Here is a 23,851-nt window from a genome sequence, read left to right on the forward strand (position 1 = left end):
ATCTTACTGATAAAAATTGCGCCAAAATCAAACAAAGGGAGTCCAAAACAGACTACAAATCCATGAAGCCTTGCTCACTAAAGGATCGAACTCTCAACTCCTATTGGATGAGGCACACAACACAACGTCCCTCAAACATGACATCATCAGGAGTTGAAATACCTCTGAAATGCTTCCAGAGTGGCTTCCAGCGACTTTGTTCACCGAATATAGACGTAGCTCTTTGCTGCTCTCAGGTGCAACCTCGTGGCAGAACGAAGTAACGTCCGACTTGAAACTGTGGCCATTCAATCTCCATCTCGCTGGACGAGTTGAGGTTACTCTGTGTTCAACCGAACACTCTAACGGATCCGGAGGAGACCGCCGAGCAATTCGCATCTTCATCCGTTTGCCTACAGAAGTGAAGAGATTAAAGATTTCTCTTCTATCTTCAATCAAGTCGACATTTCTGAGTTCTCCGCCAGCCCGCCGAGAATCAACAGCCGTACCGCCCGCCGACAGAGCGAGGAAACGGCCTCCTGTCATCACCCAAGCCTCAAGGAACCGGGTCAGAGTTAAAGGACGGAGGAAAACACATTCTACCTGTGTCCTCATGGGATTCAAGTAAGAGGTTTATGTCTGGGCAGAGATAGAATATTATAGTGTGTTATTCTTGTGTTTCAAGGTTTTTGCTTGTACAGTTTACGGACCGCCATGTCCGCTCATTATTAATACTCAGGGTATTAATTATCATAAATTTGTTTTGCTGTATTGTGGTCCAACCAAATTGGATTGTTGTGCAATTTCACCATCGCAGGTGAGACAGCAACCGAGTTCATCCATTAAAGAGTCAAATAACGCGGGACTTTTACGAGCCCCGCTCGTAAAACCGCATCTCTGAGTGATAAACTGAGAGCTGCTTTCTCTCCCACTATCGCAAAATCGGCTTTAGGGCCGTCACTTCTCTCTCTCTCTCTCTCGTAATAACCACACTGACACACACACACACTGTCACACACACACCTTATGTGTTATAGTATTATTTTATTTCCATATCTAAACATATCACTGTTTAGTTTGTAGTTGTAAGTCGGAAGTTTATTGACTGCATTGTATTAATTATTAATTGATATTACTGCATAAATAAACTTTGTTTATATTACAAAGAGAAGTGTTTTGGTTTGTTTTGCATACGCCTGTGTCATGCTGACGGGATGTCAGTGCTCGGATTCAAACCTTCATTCATTGTTTTTTTTCCCGAAAATCGATATTCTTCGGATGTCGATTTTCCTAAGAAAACAATCTAATATTGAGACTGTTTTACTATTTGGTTATTAGTCCCTAATTCCAGGGTGGTGCCCCGTCAGTGTTAATCCTTATTAATATTCTATTGATTTTTGATAATTGATAATTATCTTTGATGGTTGTTGAATTTGAATGATCAATAAGCTAATGTTAATTTTAATTAATGTTTCATCGATGTTAACAATTAACGATTATCTTTGATAATTGTTGATTTAAAGGATTTTAAAAAGCTAACATTGATTCTCATCAATGTTCTATTGATTTTAATAATTAATAATTATCTTTGATAATTATTAATTACTGCTAATAACCAAACTTGCTCCTAAACGTAGCACACTACATTTACTGGAGCCCCATATGAGGTTTTAATGAATTAGATTCAATTGATTAATTTAAATATTAATTAATAACTAAAGAAATAATTATTGATTATTTCTGATAGTAACACTGATCTAAACAATCAGTAAAGCCCTGCAATATTATTATTTCATAAGCAGTCAAAACACAGATAGACAGCCAAAGGTTTGGAATAATGTACAGATTTTGCTGTTTCGGAAGGAAATTGGTACTTTTATTCACCAAAGTGGCATTAAACTGATCACAAAGTATAGTCAGGACATTACTGATGTAAAAAACAGCACCATCACCATTTGAAAAAAGTCATTTTTGATCAAATCTAGACAGGCCCCATTTCCAGCAGCCATCACTCCAACACCTTATCCTTCAGTAATCATGCTAAATTGCTAATTTGGTACTAGAAAATCACTTGCCATTATATCAAACACAGTTGAAAGCTATTTGGTTTGTTAAATGAAGCTTAACGTTGTCTTTTGTTTTTGTTTTTGAGTTGCTACAGTATGCAATAGACTGGCATGTCTTAAGGTCAATATTAGGTCAGAAATGGCAAAAAAGAAACAGCTTCTCTAGAAACTTGTCAGTCAATCATTGTTTTGAGGAATGAAGGCTATATCATGCTTGAAACTGCCAAAAAAACTGAAGATTTCATACAAAGGTGTACACTAGAGTCTTCAAAGACAAAGGACAACTGGCTCTAACAAGGACAGAAAGAGATGTGGAAGGCCAGATGTACAACTAAACAAGAGGATAAGTACATCAGAGTCTCTAGTTTGAGAAATAGACACCTCACATGTCCTCAGCTGACAGCTTCATTGAATTCCACCCATTCAACACTAGTTTCATTTACAACAGTAAAGAGAAGACTCAGGGGTGCAGGCCTTATGGGAAGAATTGCAAAGAAAAAGCCACTTTTGAAACAGTAAAACAAAAATTTAGAGTGGGCAAAGAAACACAGACATTGGACAACAGATAATTGGAAAAGAGTGTTATGGATCTTAACCCCATTGAGCTTTTGTGGGATCAGCTAGACTGTAAGGTGCGTGAGAAGTGCCCGACAAGACAGCCACATCTATGACAAGTGCTACAGGAAGCGTGGGGTGAAATGTCACCTAAGTATCTGGACAAACTGACAGCTAGAATGCCAAAGATCTGCATGTGGAGGATTTTTCATGAGAACTCTTTGAAGTAGTTTAAGAAGTTCTGAAATTTTTTTTTCAAATTGTAATAGTCATTTTTCATGTTATTAATGTCCTGACTATACATTGTGATCAGTTGAATGCCACTTTGGTGAATAAAAGTACCAATTTCTTTCCATAAGAACAACATCTGTACATTATTCCAAACTTTTGGCCACCAGTGTAGATGCATGAATTCAACATGGTAACAAAAAAAAAAAAAAAAAAAAAGAGTAAAGAGAGTAGTAATTCTGTTCTTTTTCTTGTTACTGTAGTTTAAAATACAGATTGAAGATGATATATAAGTTAAAGTGAGTCACACAAGAAAATTTTAAAACAAATTAAAACTATCAACTAACTATTAACTATCTAAATCTTACCCTTTAGAAATAGGGGAAAAAAACTTAAATGTATCAGCATAGCTGAATAAATAGGGGTGTTGAAGAGACTAAAACAGAACTGTCCTGAGCTCTGCTACATGTGGATGAATGTGTGTGTGTGTGTGTGTGTGTGTGTGTATGTGTGTGTATGTGTGGTAGGGTTGCGGGGTATAACGGTACTACGAATTAACGTGATACCAAAAAAATTAAAACGGTACAATATCATCATGTTGTTAATTTCGGTACCATATTAAGGTATGCTGCCTATAAGGGCTGCAGCGGTATACCGGTTTCACGGTATACCACGGTATGAAAATTGACGGTTTTCATACCATGTACATTTGCTTATCAACGGTGTTGAGAAAAAATATGCAACCGGACGGAGAATCTCACCTGCACATGCGCATCTCCTTTCCTCCTCGACTGCCTGTCAGACTCGTCAACTTGCGCCACACACACACACATGCAGCGGAGAAAATGTCAGAGAGAAGCGAGGCGAGGGTGTCTAACATAAGTGAATGTGTGTGTGAATTAAAGCATTGTTTCTCAACTGGTGGGTCACGACCCAAAAGTGGGTTGCAGGTCTATTCGGACTGGGTCGTGGACAGCAGGGAAAGAACAATGCCATGGTTCTCCAATTGAAGATATTTCGGCGGCCGCCCAAGTGATAGCCTATTTAGGACTGCCGAGGCAGATTTAATGATAATCTCACAATCAGCTAAAGGTTTCTCATCTGCACTTTCGCACGAGTGTAACAAAACCAGCTCGCGATCGTGATCTGCTCTTCTCTCTGGCACGTGCTTGCAACAACCGGGCTTCCCTCGATATTGCAGAGGCAGACCTCAAAACTGATGTGACCAATTTCAATTCTAGTGAGACTTTTCTAGTTTAAAGCGTTATGGAGGAAGTCAAGTCGAACCTCTCAAACAATAGGCAGCCCTGACATGCCAAACAGCACTGAGGAGGAAAAGAGCAACACTGTGCTATGCGCTAAAAAAAAATAAATAAATTACACAACATCACCTTTACAAAGTTTCACGATTTTACATGAGTAAAAGCAACTGTTCTATTTTGACAAAATGTTATAGTTTCATATGAAATAATCTAAAGGTAGAATCTATTAGACCTCATTTTATATCAACAGTGGCAGTTGTAGTTAAAGTTTCAAAATGTGTTTCAGCTAGTATTTATTTGTTCATCAATAATATAATTTGTTATTGTTATTACTATTATTTAAGACTAGCTACACTGACCTAACCATGGTAATGAGGAGCCTTTCCTCCAATGTAATATGTATGTTCTGTTTGAATGATGTTTGAAATAAGGAAACAAACGGGATAATAATGGGCTCATGTAATTAAATATGCTCTTAAATATTTAAAAGTGGGGAGAGAAAACTTCCGGTAGATTTTTTTGTTGTCATCAACAACAAAAATAATGTCACTTGATGCATGTCCTTGTACATGAAAACCATGAACAAAACTATGCAACATAAAAGGAAATGCGACCCAGGATACATTAAATACAGGTTACGTTTTTACACTTGAATTCCAATGTAAAATCTGGGTGCTGAAGCAAAACCAGTTGAGAACCACTGAGTTAAAGGTACAGACAGGAGCAGTCTGGCTGTGCTATCGCGCACCTACAGTGTATGTTAATTATTAATAATCATAGGACATTACTTTAAAAGCTCACACAGCTGATATTATTTTTCATTTAGTAGTTAGTTTAACATGCTATGCTAACATGTAAACTAAACATGCTTTAGTTATATAACATGTTATAGTTACATGCAATTTTTTTTTAATCATGTTTATAATTCGGTTTATTATTATAATTCTGTTAGCTTTCTTATTTATTCTATTTATTTTATCTATTTTCAAAAGAGAGACTTTTTTTTTTTGCACATACTTCCATTAAAAAAAATGGTTTCAAGTTTCAATTATAATAAAGTGTTTGTTCAACCAAAAAAAAAAAAAAACAACTGTTTTCACTCCTTTAATGGTCATTGTAACTGATAGTAATAATTGTGTAAAACCATATACCGTGAAACAGTGATATTTTCTGAGACGGTTATCGTACCATGAAAATCTCATACTGTTGCAACCCAACTGCCATTAGCTAAAATGTAATGTGAGAGTTTTGAGATGAAATCAAAGACCATTTGAATATAATAACAAAAAAGCCCCTATATGGCAAAGTGTGATAATTAAACAGCAGAAGGATGTCATTTAATGAAATACTACACAGTCACATGCGCTGCGTGCTACAGTATAAAAGGTAAATCTCTGCCCTGTCATTTTCACACACACACACACACGCGCACATACACACACACACGCACGCACACTCACATATGCGCGCACACACACACATAGGCACGAACACACACAGGCACGAACACACACAGGCACGAACACACACACACAAACGCAACACACAATACTAATGCTTGATTTTCATGCAGTGTGTCCAAAAGTAGTCACAGATCTTTGTCTTTAGTGTATAAATGACAGTGAACTCTCAAATGAACTCTTTCTCCATTGCTGCTCAGAGATTTCAGCTCACGAGTTGCGGGAAGATTACTATAATGAACCCTTCACAAAACAGGAAGAACATCAAAGATCTTTCAAAATAAAAGCCCAGCTGAAACGAGAGCTCTATTAAACTCATTGCGTGAAATAGAAGACATTAAGATAGAAAAATAATACTCATAGTAACAATAATATAATATTAAATGGTTATATTATTAGTATTATTATCTGTACGCAATATCATATAAGCAAGTGTAATGAATATCAGCATGTTGTGATTCAGCTATGGCAGCCTTTTGCCTCAGATAATCAGACTGTTTTCATTTAATATTTTCATTAATACTGTAAAGCTCTGTTGTGATTTTTTTCTTCTTTTTTTTTACTAAAATTATATATATCTAATATTGTTGAAAAGTATTATATTTTCATTTGATTAAAGTTGTACAGTATGTATTTGATTAAACACAATTTGATCATAACATTTAATTAAAACATTTAACATGGAATCCAGAAAAATTAAAACAGAAAAGGCATAATTTGTATCTATAAGACATTATGCAGTTCTTTTTGTGAATAATTTTCTGTGTAATATCATCAAAAATCTGCGTTATTTTTTATTTGTTGCCTAAGTATCGGAGCAACCCTAGTGTGTGGGCGGGTTTGGGTGGTTTACAAGGACATGTTTTTAGGTTACAAACTGGTAATTACAAGGGTATTATGCTATAAATGTGGTTTATGAGGACATTTCTAGTGTCCCCATAATTCAAATCACTTAAAAAACATACTAAACTATGTTTTTTTGAAAATGTAAAAATGCAGAAAGGTTTTTGTGAGGGTTAGGTTTAGGGGATAGAATCTATAGTGCGTACAGTATAAAATTCATTATGTCTATGGAGAGTCCTCATAAGGATAGCCGCACCAACATGTGTGTGTGTGTGTGTGTGTGTGTGTGTGTGTTTAAGGAAATTTGGAAAACAGAGCCCGATTCTCAGCTGTTAATCCCGGCAGCTCAGTCCACACACTCCCACCACACACTTTGATCTCTAGAGCATATCTGGACAGACGTGCTTTAATGCATAACCCACGCTCACTTTCTCTCTCTCTGATGCACCTAGCCAGGCGCCATGTTGGCCATCCTGGCCCCCAGCACACCCCCATACCACACATACCTGAACACTATTTTTACACACACAGACTTACACTCAAATGCACACCACATTTGCATTACTCATAGTCAAATGGAAAAACAAATACAAAACACAGAGCACACCATTTTAAACACCTTTAAATGAGACTACTCAAACATTTAGCAGTAGTGTAGCCTGCAAAGCTTTCTATTTGTACTTACAAGCCAGAATTGCATGTCTACTAACCCAGTGTAGCTCAAAAGGAAAGTCCAGTGACCTCAGAACTGCCTTTACTGTAAAGTTCCACATGTCACTGAAGGTTATCCCAATGTAGCAGATGTAGCAAGTGTGCTGCCTCTCCTGGATACAGACTAAGAGTCTGTTCCAAAACCTAGTGAGCGTCCTGTGGAGGCAGCATTTTAAGACATCATAGGCTATTCCAAAAGGTAGGTATCTTAATTATGCTGCCTCTTAAAATATCTCGTTTTGGCCAAATTCTAAGGTATGAATGCACAATCCCAGAATGCACCGTGATGAGCTTGGCAGAAAAAAAATCCAAGATGATGGATGAAGCGAGAGAAATTTAGATACTAAATACACTTAGAATCCATTCAGTACTGAAAAGTATCGATAAATAACAGTTTAATATGATAAAAAAAAAAATAATAATATTTTACCCATGAAGTGTGTGCTGTGCGTATTTATGCTCATTAGAGGGTTGCGTCGTTCTCTCGCATCACCTGTACTGAAATCAGTTGTGAGTCGAGTCTTGTTCGCTGAGGGTGAGGAGTGTTTTTTGAAAGTTGTGTGGAGCTGTCGCCTATGTAGAGTGTTCCAAATCTGTCTCTTAAAAGGCATCATTTCAGTAAGGATGCTGCCATATAAGACAGCTACCTATGTATGCAGGAGACAGCTCACTAAGTTTTGGAACACACTAAATGATAAACCTTACTTCATAAAGCACAACCCATTTACACAAAGCCTTTATACATGAACACACATAAAACTTAAAACTTTGGTATGGATTTTACTAAATTTAGTAGTACTACACTATGTCCAGCTGATGAGAAAGTAACCAAAACAATGATGTAAATGAAATGTGCAGCCTGATCTCACGAAAATTGTGTTACCATGGCAACATTTCTGCAAAACAAAATTATACATGCTTCATTACCATTCACATTTCACTGCAGTTTCCCAGTAAAATGTCCAGCGAGGGGCACCAAAAGTGAGTGAAATGGTGTCGTAATCAGACAGTGTTTTAAAGGTAAGTGTTAGATGGAGGTTTTAATGAGTAAAATGTCCCTCCCTAACCAAAAACTTTAAGCTAAACCAATATTGTCCTAAAAGCAAATGAGAGGTAAACAAAACAGACATCCTTACCCTAAACCAACCCCTAAACTTAACCAATAGTGTCCTAAAAGCAAATGTAACATGAAAAGCACATTTTCCACATAATTTTGTGTCGCTTTTATGACACTTTTGTCTAGAGGTCTGCATTCCTGCGGGACCCGATAAGATTTCTTGAGGTGCGCAATTGAGTTGAAGGCAGTAACGGATGTACGTCCATGAGTTGTGAGCGGGAGGTTAAAGAAAATACTTTTTTCCATTCTATTTTATTAATGAATGCAAAAAAAAAAAAAAAAAAACAAACAAAAAAGTTTTTTATTATTCCTTTATTTTACAACTAATTTATTTTTGATAACAATAAACAGATAATGCAATGTAAAAATGTGCACACAGCACAAGCATCAAATTATTCTATATTTAGAGCAGGCTATGCAGGTAGTCAATGGCACTTTAGAAGAATAGCAGAGCAAAGCGTGGACACAGTCATCAAAGGATGTGAAACTCGAAAATGGTCAATTTAGTGTTAGGAAATCAACTTCAGGCAAGTCAGATGGGCATCATGTCATGCGTAATCCGATAATAGCAATAGCAGAAAAATAAAGTGTGCTTTGTGTAAACTTGTTGTCTATTTGTATGGCTTTTGCCCTAATATTGTGGGGTTGCGGTAACGGGAGCGGTCGGGAAGAAAATCACTGCAGGCAAAGAGCCGGTGAACATGCAGTAAAATTCTGTGGAAGCGTTCGTGTGAGGGATAGAAACTTGAAAATTCACTTTTGTCTGATAAATGTTCACACCCCTTTCATAATTTATACAAATATAAGAGATAAAATATGTTTTTATTTAGCACTGCTCTTCAGAATATACATTACAAATATTTACATAAAGTATAGTATGCATATAGTAGTGTGTTGTCTTCTTGAGCATCAATGAATGTTTGCACCTTGTGTAATAGTTGTGTGCAAGTCCCTCAATTGTCATAAGTGTCAAAAGCTTGATTTTATATAGACACAGATCAGTCACAGCATTAAAACCACCTGCCTTTTATTTATGGTTCGAACTGACAAATTCTACGGTAACTCAGATAACCACTCTGTACAATTGTGGTGAGAAGAATATCATCTCAGAATGCTATTCTGAGATGCAGGTTGGCGCTGTTTTGGCAGCACGAGGGGGACCTACACAATATTAGGCAGGTGGTTTTAATGTTGTGGCTGATCAGTGTGTGTGTGTATGTATGTATGTATGTATGTGTGTATATACACCTTAAAATGAAGCACGCTAATGAATATTATGAAAGCCAAAAGATGCGCTCCGCATTAATTCCGTCTTTTTAGTGTTTATAAATATATTTTACATTTATTTTCTACAAGACATGTTATTTAGTTTTACTAAAATTATGTAATATTTTCTTTGTTACTTTTGCTTTGAAAAGATCTTCAGTTTCTTGAGGAAAGTTTATAATAAAACATTTGAAATGACTGAAATGTGGCATAATGTGAAATTGAGTATTATGGTAAGGTTGATTTAAAAGTGAGTCTTTATTTTATTTTTAACATTGTTTGTCAAGTTCTAAATAAAGAGAAAATTATATAAGAGCAAGTAGTTTTCATTTAAAAAGTATTTATTTCTATATTTATTATATTTATTACTAGATTTTCTGAAAATAGGCATTACAATATGGTTATTTATTGTTACCGATTTGTATTGGTTTTCCAGAAAACAATTACTATATCGCGATACATATTGTTATCGTGATATAAAATTACTCATATATTGATATAAGATTTTGGTCATATTGCCCATCCCTAGCTCCCTTAATTCTAAACTGATAGATATGTTATAGGATAAAAAACTTGCCAAATCACAGCAGATGGAATTAATTTAGTCTGTAACAGTTATGTTAACATTAACGGAGGTGACAGAGCAGCCACATGCAGGTCCCCTCACTCTCCTTGTCCTAGAAAAACCATCTACTTCCTCTCCTCTTGTCCCCTCTTCCATTCCCTTCTCTTGTCACATGGGAACCCCTCTGCAGGCCTACACTGGATCCAGGTGCTGTCCCATTTCCCAGAGGCAACCTCTTCCCTTTTATTGAAAGAAAAAAACAGCCTCCCACCCCCACCCTCTGTCTTTCAATCTCTGTCTGTCATCTTTTCTCAACCAGCCCTTGAGAGAGATGGTAAACCTGACGTTTTGAACAGAAAGAGAAAGAAGTGTGTGACAACCTCACTTGAAGCTTGAAGTAAAAGAAATACTTTGGAAATAGGGTAGGGAATACAAGAGATAAAGATAAGGAAAAAAGTGCAAATCCTGTCATTCTTTTCGATACAAGGTAGAAAAATCTGAAGCAAAAACAGCAAGAGATAGAAACTTTGTGTGTTGTCTGGATGGGTGTATATCTATAAGTCAGTAGTGACAAATCCAAAAATATTCCCCAAAAAGTCCTCAAACAGCCCTCTACATTGCGAGTAAATCACCTGCATATGCAGGTAAATTTTGCACTATTCAACTAAAATATGTCTATTATTTGCCACTGGGTAGTAAATATGAACATTTCATTCGCCAGTGATTGAGAGTTGTGTAGTGTCGAAGCACCAAGGTCGTTTTACAGAAAATCAAGCGATATAGAAGAAGGATTAATCGTCTTTCCCTGCATGCTGTGTCATGCAGGAAAACACAGTCTCATTCAGTTGAACTCCGAGTGTCTCATGGAACCGCACCACGGACATCACCCCAGAGCAGCTCTCTTGAGAGCGTGTGAAGGTGTACCGCTTCTCAAGCGCACTGATGTGCGCACCGACTACAAAGGCTCACACCAAACTCCTGCAAAAATAGAAACGAGGTATAAACGTATTAATTTAATAGTGAATGCAAATCACTTCAGTTTCACTTTAATGTAATGACATTTGAATTGGCAAATGTCCGTGGTCATCGGGGGTTCATTCACGAAGTGTTATTAACACTAGGGATGCTGGATACCTGGAACAGAATCGGTTCCGATACTTAAGCTTTTTAGACGGATCGGGTATCGGTCCGACGAGCCTGATCGAAATCCGATATTGTGTGTTAGTCATGTTCGTTACTGTCAAGCTCCAAAAATGACATAAAAGAACCATAAAAACACCATTAAAGCAGTTCATCTGACTCGTGCATTTTATTCAAAGCCACTTGAAGACGTGCGATAGCTCTGTGAATCACAAAAGGCTGTGTTTATTAAGTAAATATATAGTATGCGCAGCGCCAGCGCATTAGTGAATGGTGCTGCTCTGTTGACATAAACTCACGCACGGGCTGGTGATGCACTTGCGGCTATTTTTAGCCTTCACAGCAGTGCGCAATATTTGAGCGCTACTCAAAAACAGCATCTCAGATGTAGATGCTCAATAGTTCGGTTCACTTATAATATGCATTTAAAACAGCACCAGAGGTGCATTTTACCAGAATTTGTATAAGAAGCGAATTAAACTACTGTGAACTTGCCTACAAACAGACACATACAGGACGTCCTGGAGAGCTTAGAATGTCAAAATAAAAGTGTGAGGGTTTAAAAAGTGCACGATTTAAATATATTACTGTTGTATTTAAAAGTCAATAATAATAATAATAATAATAATAATAATAATAACAATTTATTACTATTATTGTCATCATTAGTATTTGTTTACAATTTATAACAATATTTAAGTTGAATGGGTTCCAAAAAATAACTGTGTGAATGAAAACTGGACTGATGTCTGACAACTAAATTGAACAAAAAAAGAGATCTGAATCCTTTAAAGTCCAGATACAAATTCAAACATTTCTGGAAAAAAAAGAAAAAAAAGGCAAAAATAAAACACTGGTTTCTTTTCTACTGAAGACTTGAAGACTGGAATTACTGTTAATTTTGCTGCTACATTATCCAGTATACTAGTTAATAAAGTGTTTCTTAATAAGCTATACATTTATATTGAAATAATGTGTAGTTAGAGGTTTGTGTTTCTTTACATATTAAAGAGTATTCCCAATTAGTTCCACACAATAATGTAAAGATATTCTAAACTGATTATGCAAAAAAACAAACACTGGTATCGGCTTGGGATCGGTATCGGCTGATACCGAGTTTTCAGATATCGGAATCGGATCAGAAGAGAAAAAGTGGTATCGGTGCATTCCTAATTAACACTCAGTGACACAGAGGAGATGCCCACCTACTCTATTTCTGTGGAGATGATAAAATCCAAAAAAACAGAATCTTAAAATCTTCATGAGAAATGTGGGCTCGGAGAGCCTTAAAATAATGTGTGAAAGTGAAGAATTTAAGGCAGAAATATTTTTCTATAATATAATATAATAGCTATACAGGTTGGCTATAGGTTACAACAAACATAAAATCAAACGTAAAAGTGTGAAAATGTAAAATGGACCAAGTTTAAATCTAACACAAAAAAAGAGAGAAAAAGAGAAGTATTTTGATACTTAAAATATTATTGTAATTATTTTAAATGTTATAATTTTTTATTTGATTGTCATTCATACGTTTTTGAAGCCTGAAAAGGATATCATGTAACCTTATTTTATTATATGACCCAAGCTATATTTGTATAAATGACTGTTGTCTGCATGAAGCACACATAGTGACAGTCTGTATGACAATTAACTGTCATTTTCGTGAAAGACCTAAAACAGGCAATTCATTGTCATAATCACAATTATTTGTTTGACAATTAATCGTCAGCCAAATTTCATAAATCACCCCTAATTTTCAATAGTGAATTTTTTGTTAAAAATGTGTATGAAATTTCAAACAGTGACAACAGCTTGTATCATTATTAAAAGAGCAATTTCAAGACATCATATAAATTGATAGAATGTGAAATTTGTACATTTTAAAAAGCTAAAATGTGATATAAATTATAAGGCAAAAAATAAAATAAAATGTTCAGTATTGCATACTATATTGTGTGAAGTCATATATATGAAGAGGCCCCCTTTCTCGGTTTGCTTAATATCTTTTTCAGTTGCATTATGCTTACTAGCCAATGGTGATCCTTTATCCAACTTGACCGTAGAGGGTTGTCAAATTCTTAAGGAAACTATTTTTAGAATTACAGAGCTATATTCGATCTGGGCTTCAAAGTGGTCTCTGAGCAGTGATATTACATACAAAGTCAAACAGAGAGGCTTCAATGGTGCGATAAAGCCTGGTTTTATCTGACCTGTTGGCTGCTTTTGCAGAAGATTTTTGTGGTATTGCCCTAGTTTGCTAGAGCAGTTGAGCTAATTGGTTTTGAAAGATGTGATAAAGTGATATTTCAAAGCAGTAACATCGTCTGGTCTTGGCACTTTGATCCTGACTGATTTTAGGGCGATGATGTTGAGTGTCTTCTTTGAAAGTTTAATTCTGACTGGTTTTATATCTTAGAAACTGATTGAGAGCTGCCATACAGCCTTATGTCAAAGGAGTGTGGGCATCAGTTAAGAAGGGCCTGGTCTCAAGAAGCTTGAATGATAACTGAAGTGGTTGGGACCAAATATGTTTGGTACTGGGTCCAAGACGCTCAGAAAAACCAGTAAATGCAGCTGTACCCCACAAAATGAAAAAGCTCTACCACATGAGAGAACAAAAATCGATCCGTTTAAAGGTAGCAAGAGTATCACAGAGACATTACTGCACTGACTTTACAATATAAAATGTGGTTACATGCAGTTGTTTCTACTTGATTTGACCCTTAAAAATGACTTTGATTTCTGTAACCTCATGTATTCTGGTTGATTCAGTCTTGATGATGTGTGTAACTTTTTCAGTGTTAAATCACTTTCCTCTTCTTCCAGCTTAATACATCTATTCGTATGCTAATTTTCTCAAAAACTGTAAACACTGTGTCTCTTTGGTGCTATAAAAATGTGCCCGACACAACAACATTGACTCAACCACTGGCGTGACTTGGAGGTGAGACTGGATGGGGGCGTTTTCAGAAAACTGTTTGAAAATAATTTTTATTTTTGCAGAAATTACAGAAATTTCTGCTTTATATATTTTTGACTTGACTAAAACCAACTAATTTAGCTGTTACCACATAAAGTGCATTTTACCTGACAGTGAAGAATAGAATACAAAAAGTGAATCAAGTAGGCCACTTTTATAGATAAAGCAAAGAGAGGACAGCAAAAGATGGGGGCTAGACTCAAACTCACCTAACTACTTGAGTGCCATGGCTCAGCATGAATGATAAGCCACGTACACGACTCTGGCCCTCAAGCCTTCTTGAACTGGAACTCATAGTGCAATTCACCAATAGCAACTGCAGGACCAGTGCAGGTTGGGCTGGAAAATGTAATAAGCAGTGCTACGACTTGTGTGTGAAGGCCAGTTAACCCAACACAACACAAACACACTCATCAAACAGAATCCTGTCTCAGACTCCCCACTGTCCATACCATCTGAACCACATTCGCAACACAGACACACACACACACACACCAGTCTAAACTTAAGCACAGCTGCTATAAACAACTCACTCTCCAGGTAGCCTCTGTTAGCTTCAGTATTATCAGCCTGAGTTTAAGAGTGAGGTTTATGCTTTCTTCATGTTCAGAGAGTGAGGTAATCCTTCTTCTGACACAGCAAGCACTCACAGGCTTTTCTCAATAAGGAATTATACAAGTAGATTTTTGCTTAACTTGTAATCATTATTTCTGGCAAGCGGTTTTTCACAAGATCTATTTAATTTTTGTAATCATGCAACATAACATTCTGAAAAACTTCAAAAGAAGAGAACAAAGGTGGCTGATGTATTAAAAACTAAGCAACACTAGCAAATGAATAAAATGGGGAGAAAACAACGACACGTTTTCAACCAAAACTCCACACTTTGATCCAATCAACATTTTTCAGTGTAATAATAAAAGTGATGTTTGAAAAAATTATCTTGCAGTCTAAAATGAAAGTGGGAGAACCAACACAGAGATGTAAACCCTGCTAGAATAGACTCAAATTTCATCACTCCATAAAACTCTCCTGGAGACGTTTTGATATGCTGACACAAAGTGAACATTTCCAAATAAATATTTATGGTCAGGAACACCTTTTCCTCTTCTTCATTCCAAGAACACTCCTAAAACCATTAGGAACACACCATTAAATTTTTTATTTAAACAAAAAATGACCTGTGAAGTCTAAATTGTTCAAATGGTTTAATTCTTTCAGCAGGGATCCTTTCCCAGCCTGGCCATATCATTTCACACCATCTGTGAAAACTCATGCACACACACTCCTCAGTTCTACCGTTGTTTCTTAAACTCCTTAAAACCTCAGGAGGAAAACTATTAGATTGTGTTGAACAATCCCTATTTCAACTGAACAATCCCTGGTTCAATTGATGGTTATAAAAGTTAAGTAACGATGCCAAATGTTAAAAGAAGTTCATCTGTAGTGTTTAAAGAAGTGTGGTGATGTATCAATAAACAGGTAGACTCATGAAGTCATTTCAGACTTTGTGACTGTTGCTCAGTACAATGATCTCCCAAACAACAATAAAACCCCAATCGCACAGCAGAGAGTAAAAAAGTAATAAACTTTAAGCTGTGTGAACTTTGAACTAAACAAGGACCATGCGTTCCAAGCCTGTGCTGGTTGTTTATGCAGTGCTACATATTTTACTTGTCAAATCAAGGTTTGTTGTCATTTACTCTTCTAGATAGTAAGCAAAGGAACTAAATGCATTTTTGCAACTGACACTGGTGCAACACATTCCTGTGGATTCTCAGAGTTTAAGAGTGTCAGATATGGTTTTGTATGTCCACACATAAGGACTGGGTTTGAAGAAGTTGTGGCTGCGGCATCCTGCTGTTTGAGGCGGCTGTTTAATAGCAGCCCTCTGGATTTCCTCTCTCTCTCTCTCTCTCTGACACTCTCTGCATCTCTCCCCATCTCTCGAACCCTTAAAAAAGTATTTTGAGACTCTGCAAAAGCCCTTGACCAAAAGAGGCTTACTCTAAGGTATTTCCACAGGATTTCTCCTCTCCTAAACGACAGTGCTCTTCTGTGTTTACTAGGATGCCAAATCTGAGACAATCTGGCCCTCCCTCCACCCCTCTCTCTTCTTCACAATACAGCGCTGTCACCAGCCTGTCAGCCTGCAATGCTTTCAGCCGGCCGTGATCTATTACCTACAGAGAGAACTTGCATCTGTTCCTAGCCCTCACACAGTTCTTCCCACCATGTTCAAATAAACCATTTACCCATGTGAGCCACCAGTGAAAAAGTTGACGTGCCTTTTGTCTAAACATGACTGCTAACATTTTCCTTGTTGGGCAAATTCGCAATAGAAACACACTGCTTCTTTGCTTGCAGGAGAGGGGAAAAAAGAAATTTTCAAATACAAATACACAAGTTCAATGCATGTGCTGCCTTTAAGTTATGTTCCCACATTTATTTATTTGCTTTTAAAATGATGTGCCTGTCAGAAATAAACAGCCTGAACCTCTTGGGGAACTTGACATTTCCCCCTTCGTATATCATTCAAAGGAATACCAACACACAGCACAATCTCATCCTCTGTCTTCAAAGGAAGCATTTGAAACTGTGGAGAGCGTTTTAACAGATATCATTAAAGGGTGTAGGAGAGACGTGTATTCAGAGGATGTTTCACTGTTGATAACAAGGCCTCTGGCTTTATAGTTGGGTTCAAACAACAGTGTTTTCACAGACCAAACTATTGTTCTTAATGACGTCACAAAACAATGGCACGATCATTTTCAAAGCGCATAGTGTGAACTGGGTGGTCAAGAAGCGCGTGTGGCCTCAAGAAGCGGGAAACGATTTTACTGCAAAGCGAATGAACTTCAAATGCTTTATATTACGCATAGTACCTGACATTTTGAATTCATGTAGAAATAGATAAAAGCAAATTAGAGGTTTATTGTGTAGAGTCGAGAATGTAAACCACGTTGTCGGTCATTTATCCAATCATTCACGCTTTTGAACACTTGAAATACATACTTGAAATGTCAAACTTACCCTTACACAAAAAAATGACGTTTCACATTTAAAAAGTAAGCAACATTTTCCAATCAATGACTCCCTGAATACCAAACCGTTAATTCCAACAGAGTCTTTGAATTAATAGCGCAACAGAGGGGCCATACGAAAGTGAACTCTTTCACAAAGTCCAAAATACTCACATCTTTAACTTGCAACCGTGATAAAGGTATTAAAAAGTGAACACGTACCCGTGGAGAGAGTCCGCAGGTATTTTTCTGCTGGCAATCCTGTTGATCTACGCGAGAACTCGAGCAGTAATCCTTCTGTTTAACCATCCAATCATCCAGTCCTTTCCTCGTCAAACATGCGTTAACTACAAAACTATCGCCTAAAACAGCAAAGAAAATACATTTAATACCTCGATTCAAACAATTACGGGGTATTTACAAGAGCTAAACTCTTTAAGAATAGTTTCTAATGCTTTTCTTTTTGTTTACACCAACGGTCTACAGATAAGCTTGAATAGTGAAATTATTTTATCAGTTCCATGCAATAGGCTTACAACATTATTTTTATTTGCAGTTAAGTCTACTCACCTTCAGGGCTCTCCCTTGCTTTACAAATAGCAGCTTTAAAAAGAAGAAGAAGAAAAAAACATTGTTACAGATTAGTTAATCGAAAAAACACTACATGGCAAGCACTTTAAAATCAAAGAATTGCTTTTAAACGCCACAGGTATGCCGACTTACCATGTTTGGAATTAAGTTTACCCATTTCTCTGCATCGGAGAGCAATTGAGAAACATCAGAAATGTAAAACAATCCAGAAAGAAAGCGATAGTTCACTGAGCGTCCGCGCAGGTTCCGTACTCATCCAGCAACGTCGCGAAGATCTACACTCCTGCAGCTCGAGCGCACGAGAGGCGCTTCAGCCACTCAGCGAGCGTGATTGACGCTTTGCACAGACTGCCTGCCTCTCTCTCTCCCTCTCTCTCTGCTCTCTCTCTCTCTCTCTCTCTCTCTCTCTCTCTCTCTCTCTCTCTCTCTCTCTCTCTCTCTCTCCTGCGGCACATGAAAGAGGAGCGGGATTCTTTTGGAGTCTCCAAATATAAAAAGAGCAGCGCAAAGCCCCCCGTAGGCGCCATGAGCGGGACGTCAGCTCAACACGTCCAGCGGAGAGAACGCCACTCGCTTATTTGCACAAGAGCTGAATAACATTAAAGAGCTACTTAGCGCATTGTAAATTGGACTTTGAGCACAATTTCATATTAGTCTGAAACTTTTTAAAGAAACGATTACATGCATGCGCAAACGAAAGCTCTAACTGATTTTTCATGGAAGTATACCATCCATCCATCCGTCTGTCTGTCTACGTATTCGTGACAATCTCTGTCTCCTATTCTCTGTTCTCAACTGAACATAAAAAGAAACATTTCTTGCAATTTTGTACCTATAAAGAACCTAACATTTTTAGCTATTAAAGGTGCATACAACTACATTGTCTTAGGCATATAACGTGCAATATAATTTAAGCACTAACATTATAGATGCCAGACATACTTAAATAGCCTAGATGACAGAAATCCTCAAGGTCAAAGTTGAATGAGGCTAGGTCTGGACTGGAGAATGAAACTGAGATTCTAGTGGCATCAGCACCACAGCAGATTTCACATCCCATCTCTTATGGCAGCGGATTCTGGCTGGCTTTGAACCTCCCAGATCCAGACACACATGCATGCATACACATGCACAGAGATGAGCATGTTATTATACCCTGCTCACACATATTTCTCTCTCACTCTCTTGCACACGCACTAACACACACGCAAGGGCTGGAAACCAGCCGGCTAGTCACTTTGACACACTTCCTGTGCTTTGAAGCGGCCAGCGGAGAGATGGCTTTTCCCATCATCGTCTTTGAAGCTTGCATGAGGAGGAGGTTGTGTATGTGAGTGTTTGTACATGATATGGGGGAAGGGAGGTTCTGACATTAACTCTTTGTAATGGCTCATCAGTTGCATTTACTTTGCTAAGAAACAATTAATAGATTGTACAGCTGTTTCTTTCTAAAGTTCTAAAAAGGAGAGATATTTGCTCTTTCTTTCAATAAATTGTGCCATTAGACAAGCCCTGCACAACACAAATGTTGGTAAATGATATCGCTGCTCTTCTCATCACACTTCCTGCAGTTCCTGTGCTGGTGGCCCTGCATTTAAAGTTTCATTCTATTGTTACACTCAAAAATATCCATAGAAACGGAATAGCAGGGACTCCATAATTACATTAATAATTTATAACTTTTAATCACCTGTAAAAATTTCAGTGGAGAGTGGAGGAAAAGGCCAACAGCTATAGGGTGCTCAGAGGACATGTGACTGTTGCTTTTTTCTTGTGGGACAAGAGAGAGTGCTGGGTGTGTGAGAGGGCAGAGAGCAACAGTCCTGCAGTACAGTGCAGAGCCCTGGGACAGCTGCAGAATGGGGCTTGTAAAGTGTGTCAAAAGAGGGGGGTCTGGGACAGTTGTGTGTGTGTGTGTGTTGGGGGAGGGTGGTAAAAGACAGCAGGCTGGCATGTGTGGTGTGTGTATGCCCATTAGATTAGCACCATTACCCTGTTGGGCTGTGAGTGCTGGCACCGTCATAATAGAATATGGGCTTCTTACTCACTCATGCTACTGCTGTGTATAATTCACAAGTCTTACAAACCTAACTTTAAAGAAAAGATATCTAACTTTATTAAAAATTATGCAAAGTAGAAGCATTGAAGTGCAATTTGAAGTATACTGCATTCTAGGTGTGAAGCAATTTACTGGATTAGCTTCTTTTTAAAGGTTCATCCTTCTGTAATTAAAAAGATGTTGATGTGGTATTTTATCTTATGGACTCCTGGTATAAAAAGCGGAAACTGTGGTGACCCACTTAAGGATGCCGTTTTATCTGTTGAGGCACACACACGCACACACACACACACACACACGTTGGTGCAGCTATCATTATGAGGACTCTCCATAGACATAATGATTTTTATACTGTACAAACTATAGATTCTATCCCCTAACCCTAACCTTAACCCTACCCCTAAACCTAACCCTCACAAAAAACTATCTGCATTTTTACATTTTCAATAAAACATAATTTAGTATGTTTTTTAAGCGATTTGAATTATGGGGACACTAGAAATGTCCTCATAAACAACTTTTATAGCATAATACCCTTGTAATTACCAGTTTGTAACCTAAAAAAAAGTCCTCGTAAACCACTTAAACCTGCCCACACACACACACACACACACACATTCAAACACATGTAAAGATCCTCATAATCAGGTCCACAGCCAAGAGTGTTTAACACTAGACATTTACTCACTAACAGTGTCACAATGTATCCTTCATAGCTGTTTAGATGTAGCTAAAAGGAATTTCATTTTAGAACATTTAGATTACTGTTTCCCTATTCATTTGTAGGCCACAAAGACACAATATAGCTTCTCTAATCAACACTTTTGCTTTTGTACATGGAATAAATATTGCTTTGTCATATTGATCTAAGACCAGGTTTTCTGCCTAAATTCCTTCCCTTAATTTGTTTGTCAAGACTCACAAACCTGATCACAGGGCAGTGTTAAGGCCCCGGCATACTCACGGCGAAGTGCTTCTTTGTTGTTTGCTCAGAGCCAAATAGAAGTTTGAAACAGCTGAGCAACTGCATATTTGCAAACATTCAAACCGGCCACACTGCTGGGGCGTTTAAAGGGCCATTTAAATATGAAGAGGCGCAAGTCTATGTAAAACATCAAATAATGTGACATTAAAATGTGTTATGAATGACTTCATGCCTTCTTCTGTGAGTAGAATTCATACGAGACCAGTAAAAGAAACTGTTTTAACTACCTGATGATTATTTAAAATAATACACAGTATATGCAGTAGATAATGTGTAATTTGTAATGTTAAACTTTTGCATTCATGGGGCTAATGCGCTAACACGCTTTATGCAGCCATAACACACAATGATTACACTCTGGTATTGTAATTTATAATGACACTGATAATACTGCAATGATGGGTGCATAAAGGAGAGTTAATGGGCAGAATACAGACAAAAGAATGATGATAGGCATATCTTACTATTGGCAGATGTATGAATAGCTGCAGATGGCACATGATTGAAGCAGCATATCAAATAGAGTGAATGGGCACTTAAGAGTATTTGAGTAGATTTGATTCCTTTTGAAGACTAATTAAGCATAAAAAAATAAGTAAAAAAAAACACACACAACATGTTCTTGGAAAATGTCTCTATGCGAACGATTGTACAGATGTAGGTCAATTTGCCCCAGCTCGCTAATAACTCTGCATGCCAGCGTGTTCATGTTGATTGATCTTAACTGACTGAATGGGAATTACCTGTCAACATCAAAGTAGGTGGAACTCCAGATCACACCTAACATCACATGGACCAATGGCAGTAAGAAGGTGTTTAGGAGGTGATATGAAGTTTTCCTGAAAGTTCGCCCTGGCGAGCTATACGAACCACCGAATCAAGCTTAAAAAAACACCTTCGTTTTGGCCAGATTCTGTTCTAAATGATGACCCATTCGTTCTTCAATTTGTGCAGGGACCTTAAAGGGAAAACTTCTCCCAAAGTAGCTATTAGAGTGTGTTCCCCTCTTTGTTCTATCTGTGCCCTGCACTGGCTGGTTTTGAAGCAGTTGGGGGTTTTTGCCCCATCCAAAATGAGGACACAATTAGAGTACTGAGCGGAGAACAGTGGGGATCCTTCTTTGAAGTGCGGATCAAATAGAAGAGCCGCATGGTTTTGTTCAGAATGACAGAGCTGGCAAACTCACCACAGCACGGCTAATAGAGAGAGAACTTTATGATGCTCGTTAATTATCCCTTCTGCCACAGGCCACAGGAGAAAGGAAGGATGAAAAGGACAGTGTATGAAAGAAAGGTACTGTAATGATATAGTGTAGGGTGTATGTAGGTGACCAGTAGACTACATGCAGGGAACAGTGGGATGACTTGAGGGAAATTGTAATGAATAGGAGAAAGAGATGGACAGAGAAAGAGAGAGATGATGGTTAGTAAGAGTTTGAATAGAGTTTGTTGGTTATTTTGAATGGAACATATGGTCAGAGAGTGGGAGACAGAGATGGTAACCTGTGGTAAACCAGAAATAAAAGAAAATGGCAACAAAGGATTTAACAGGAAGCACAATCAGAAAAGCCAAGACCAAAAAAAAAGAGGGAAGAAATAAAAACAAAGAGAATTGGAAGCCGAAGATAAACATTTCCTGAGATAAGAGGTGTCACCAAAACAAATCAAGGCTTTAAAGTGTGAGACGGTCCAAGGGGCTGCACCGTAAACCTAAACCAAAGCTTCAGAGACAAATACAGCTCCTGATCAAAACACTGGCCATCCTAAATTATCCTCTCTATTCTCTCTTTCTCTCCATATACTGTAGCAGGTTGAGCTTATTGCCTCCTGAAGTGCCATATACCCTTCCAGGCAGCTAAAGTGTATAAAATATTGAGATCAGCACAAACATTAAAAAAGTGTATCCATGATGAGGAGAATTCCAAGTCTACTGCATTCAAAATCTAAAACATAGTACTAAAACATAGAAAATGTTATATTGTGTAGGTGTTAACTTTTGTTCGTACTATATACACTAACATTAACAGATGTGTAGAGTTGGGTGCAAAATGGCAGATCTGAACTGAACCACTACTAAATAATGTTGTCTGCTGCATTCATATTAAACTAATACTCCATACTAAGTAATACTATGTAAGTATTGCCTAATATTTAATGGGGTCTGTTGTGAGTAAAAGTCGAGGTTGGGAATAATACCTTGCAATCAATACAAATTACTCTCTTAGGCAGTAGACTGTACTAGATTTGACCTTCCATCTTCCACTACATTGAAACTGCAGTGTGTTGTCCTCAGTATCTGATCATTCTCCTTGTGGAATATCTTCATAATACAGCTATATGAAAAGCAAATTAAAGAAAATATGAAACTGATTTTAGGGAAATATTTTTAGACACTGCCACAGACACTACACTATACATCAGTGGTGTTTTCACCAAGGAGGCAAGGGAGGCAGTGCCTCCTCAAAAAACTGAAAAACAATCGACTGTAAATAAATAATAATAATAATAAAAAAAAACATATTACGAAATATGAGCTCAAATAGTGTGTATATTAGTCATATTTCCAAAGTAATACTGCCCAACAACGACATAAGCAGATAAAGTTTTAGAAGGAGGCAGGGTCTCTCTTGCCTCCCTTGAGCGCATTGCGATCTCATAGTGTTTGACCTAATGTAGTATAGTCTGTCAATATGAACATACAAAAATATTATAATACTGTATGCATAATAACAGTGTAAGATAAAAGGTAGGTCTATTTCTTATGCTCTCATGCAGAAATCTGATACATGGTCATGAACATATTTGTAATTCATATTTTGGGCATAAATGTAAGCTACATACAGTATACAAATTCCACAATGAAACTGTGCTAATATATGTTACATACTGTATATTAAAAAAAAAATTTTTTTGTAGTATTTTCAATTATCCAAAAAACATACATGATCATACATTTTACATGTGTTTTACATACACTACCGGTCAAAAGTTTTGAAACACTAACTCATTCTTTATTATA

The 23,851-nt window shown here is 37.3% G+C and overlaps 1 protein-coding gene across 2 annotated transcripts in view; it reads right to left on the bottom strand.

Moving 5' to 3' along the window:
- The window catches only part of LOC127444166 (protein naked cuticle homolog 1), a 59,118-nt gene extending 41,007 nt beyond the window's left edge, over positions 1–18,111 (bottom strand). For both annotated transcript variants that reach the window (XM_051703412.1, XM_051703406.1), the window contains exons 1-3: positions 17,922–18,111; positions 17,769–17,801; positions 17,421–17,560 (exon numbers count right to left, since the gene is read on the bottom strand). In XM_051703412.1, coding sequence (XP_051559372.1) covers positions 17,421–17,560; positions 17,769–17,801; positions 17,922–17,946 — 198 coding nt within the window. In that variant the 5' untranslated portion in view covers positions 17,947–18,111. The remainder of the gene's footprint in view (positions 1–17,420; positions 17,561–17,768; positions 17,802–17,921) is intronic.
- Between the last annotated feature and the right edge of the window lie 5,740 nt (positions 18,112–23,851).

This window comes from Myxocyprinus asiaticus, chromosome 1 (genome assembly GCF_019703515.2).
Source record: "Myxocyprinus asiaticus isolate MX2 ecotype Aquarium Trade chromosome 1, UBuf_Myxa_2, whole genome shotgun sequence".
NCBI lineage: Eukaryota > Metazoa > Chordata > Actinopteri > Cypriniformes > Catostomidae > Myxocyprinus > Myxocyprinus asiaticus.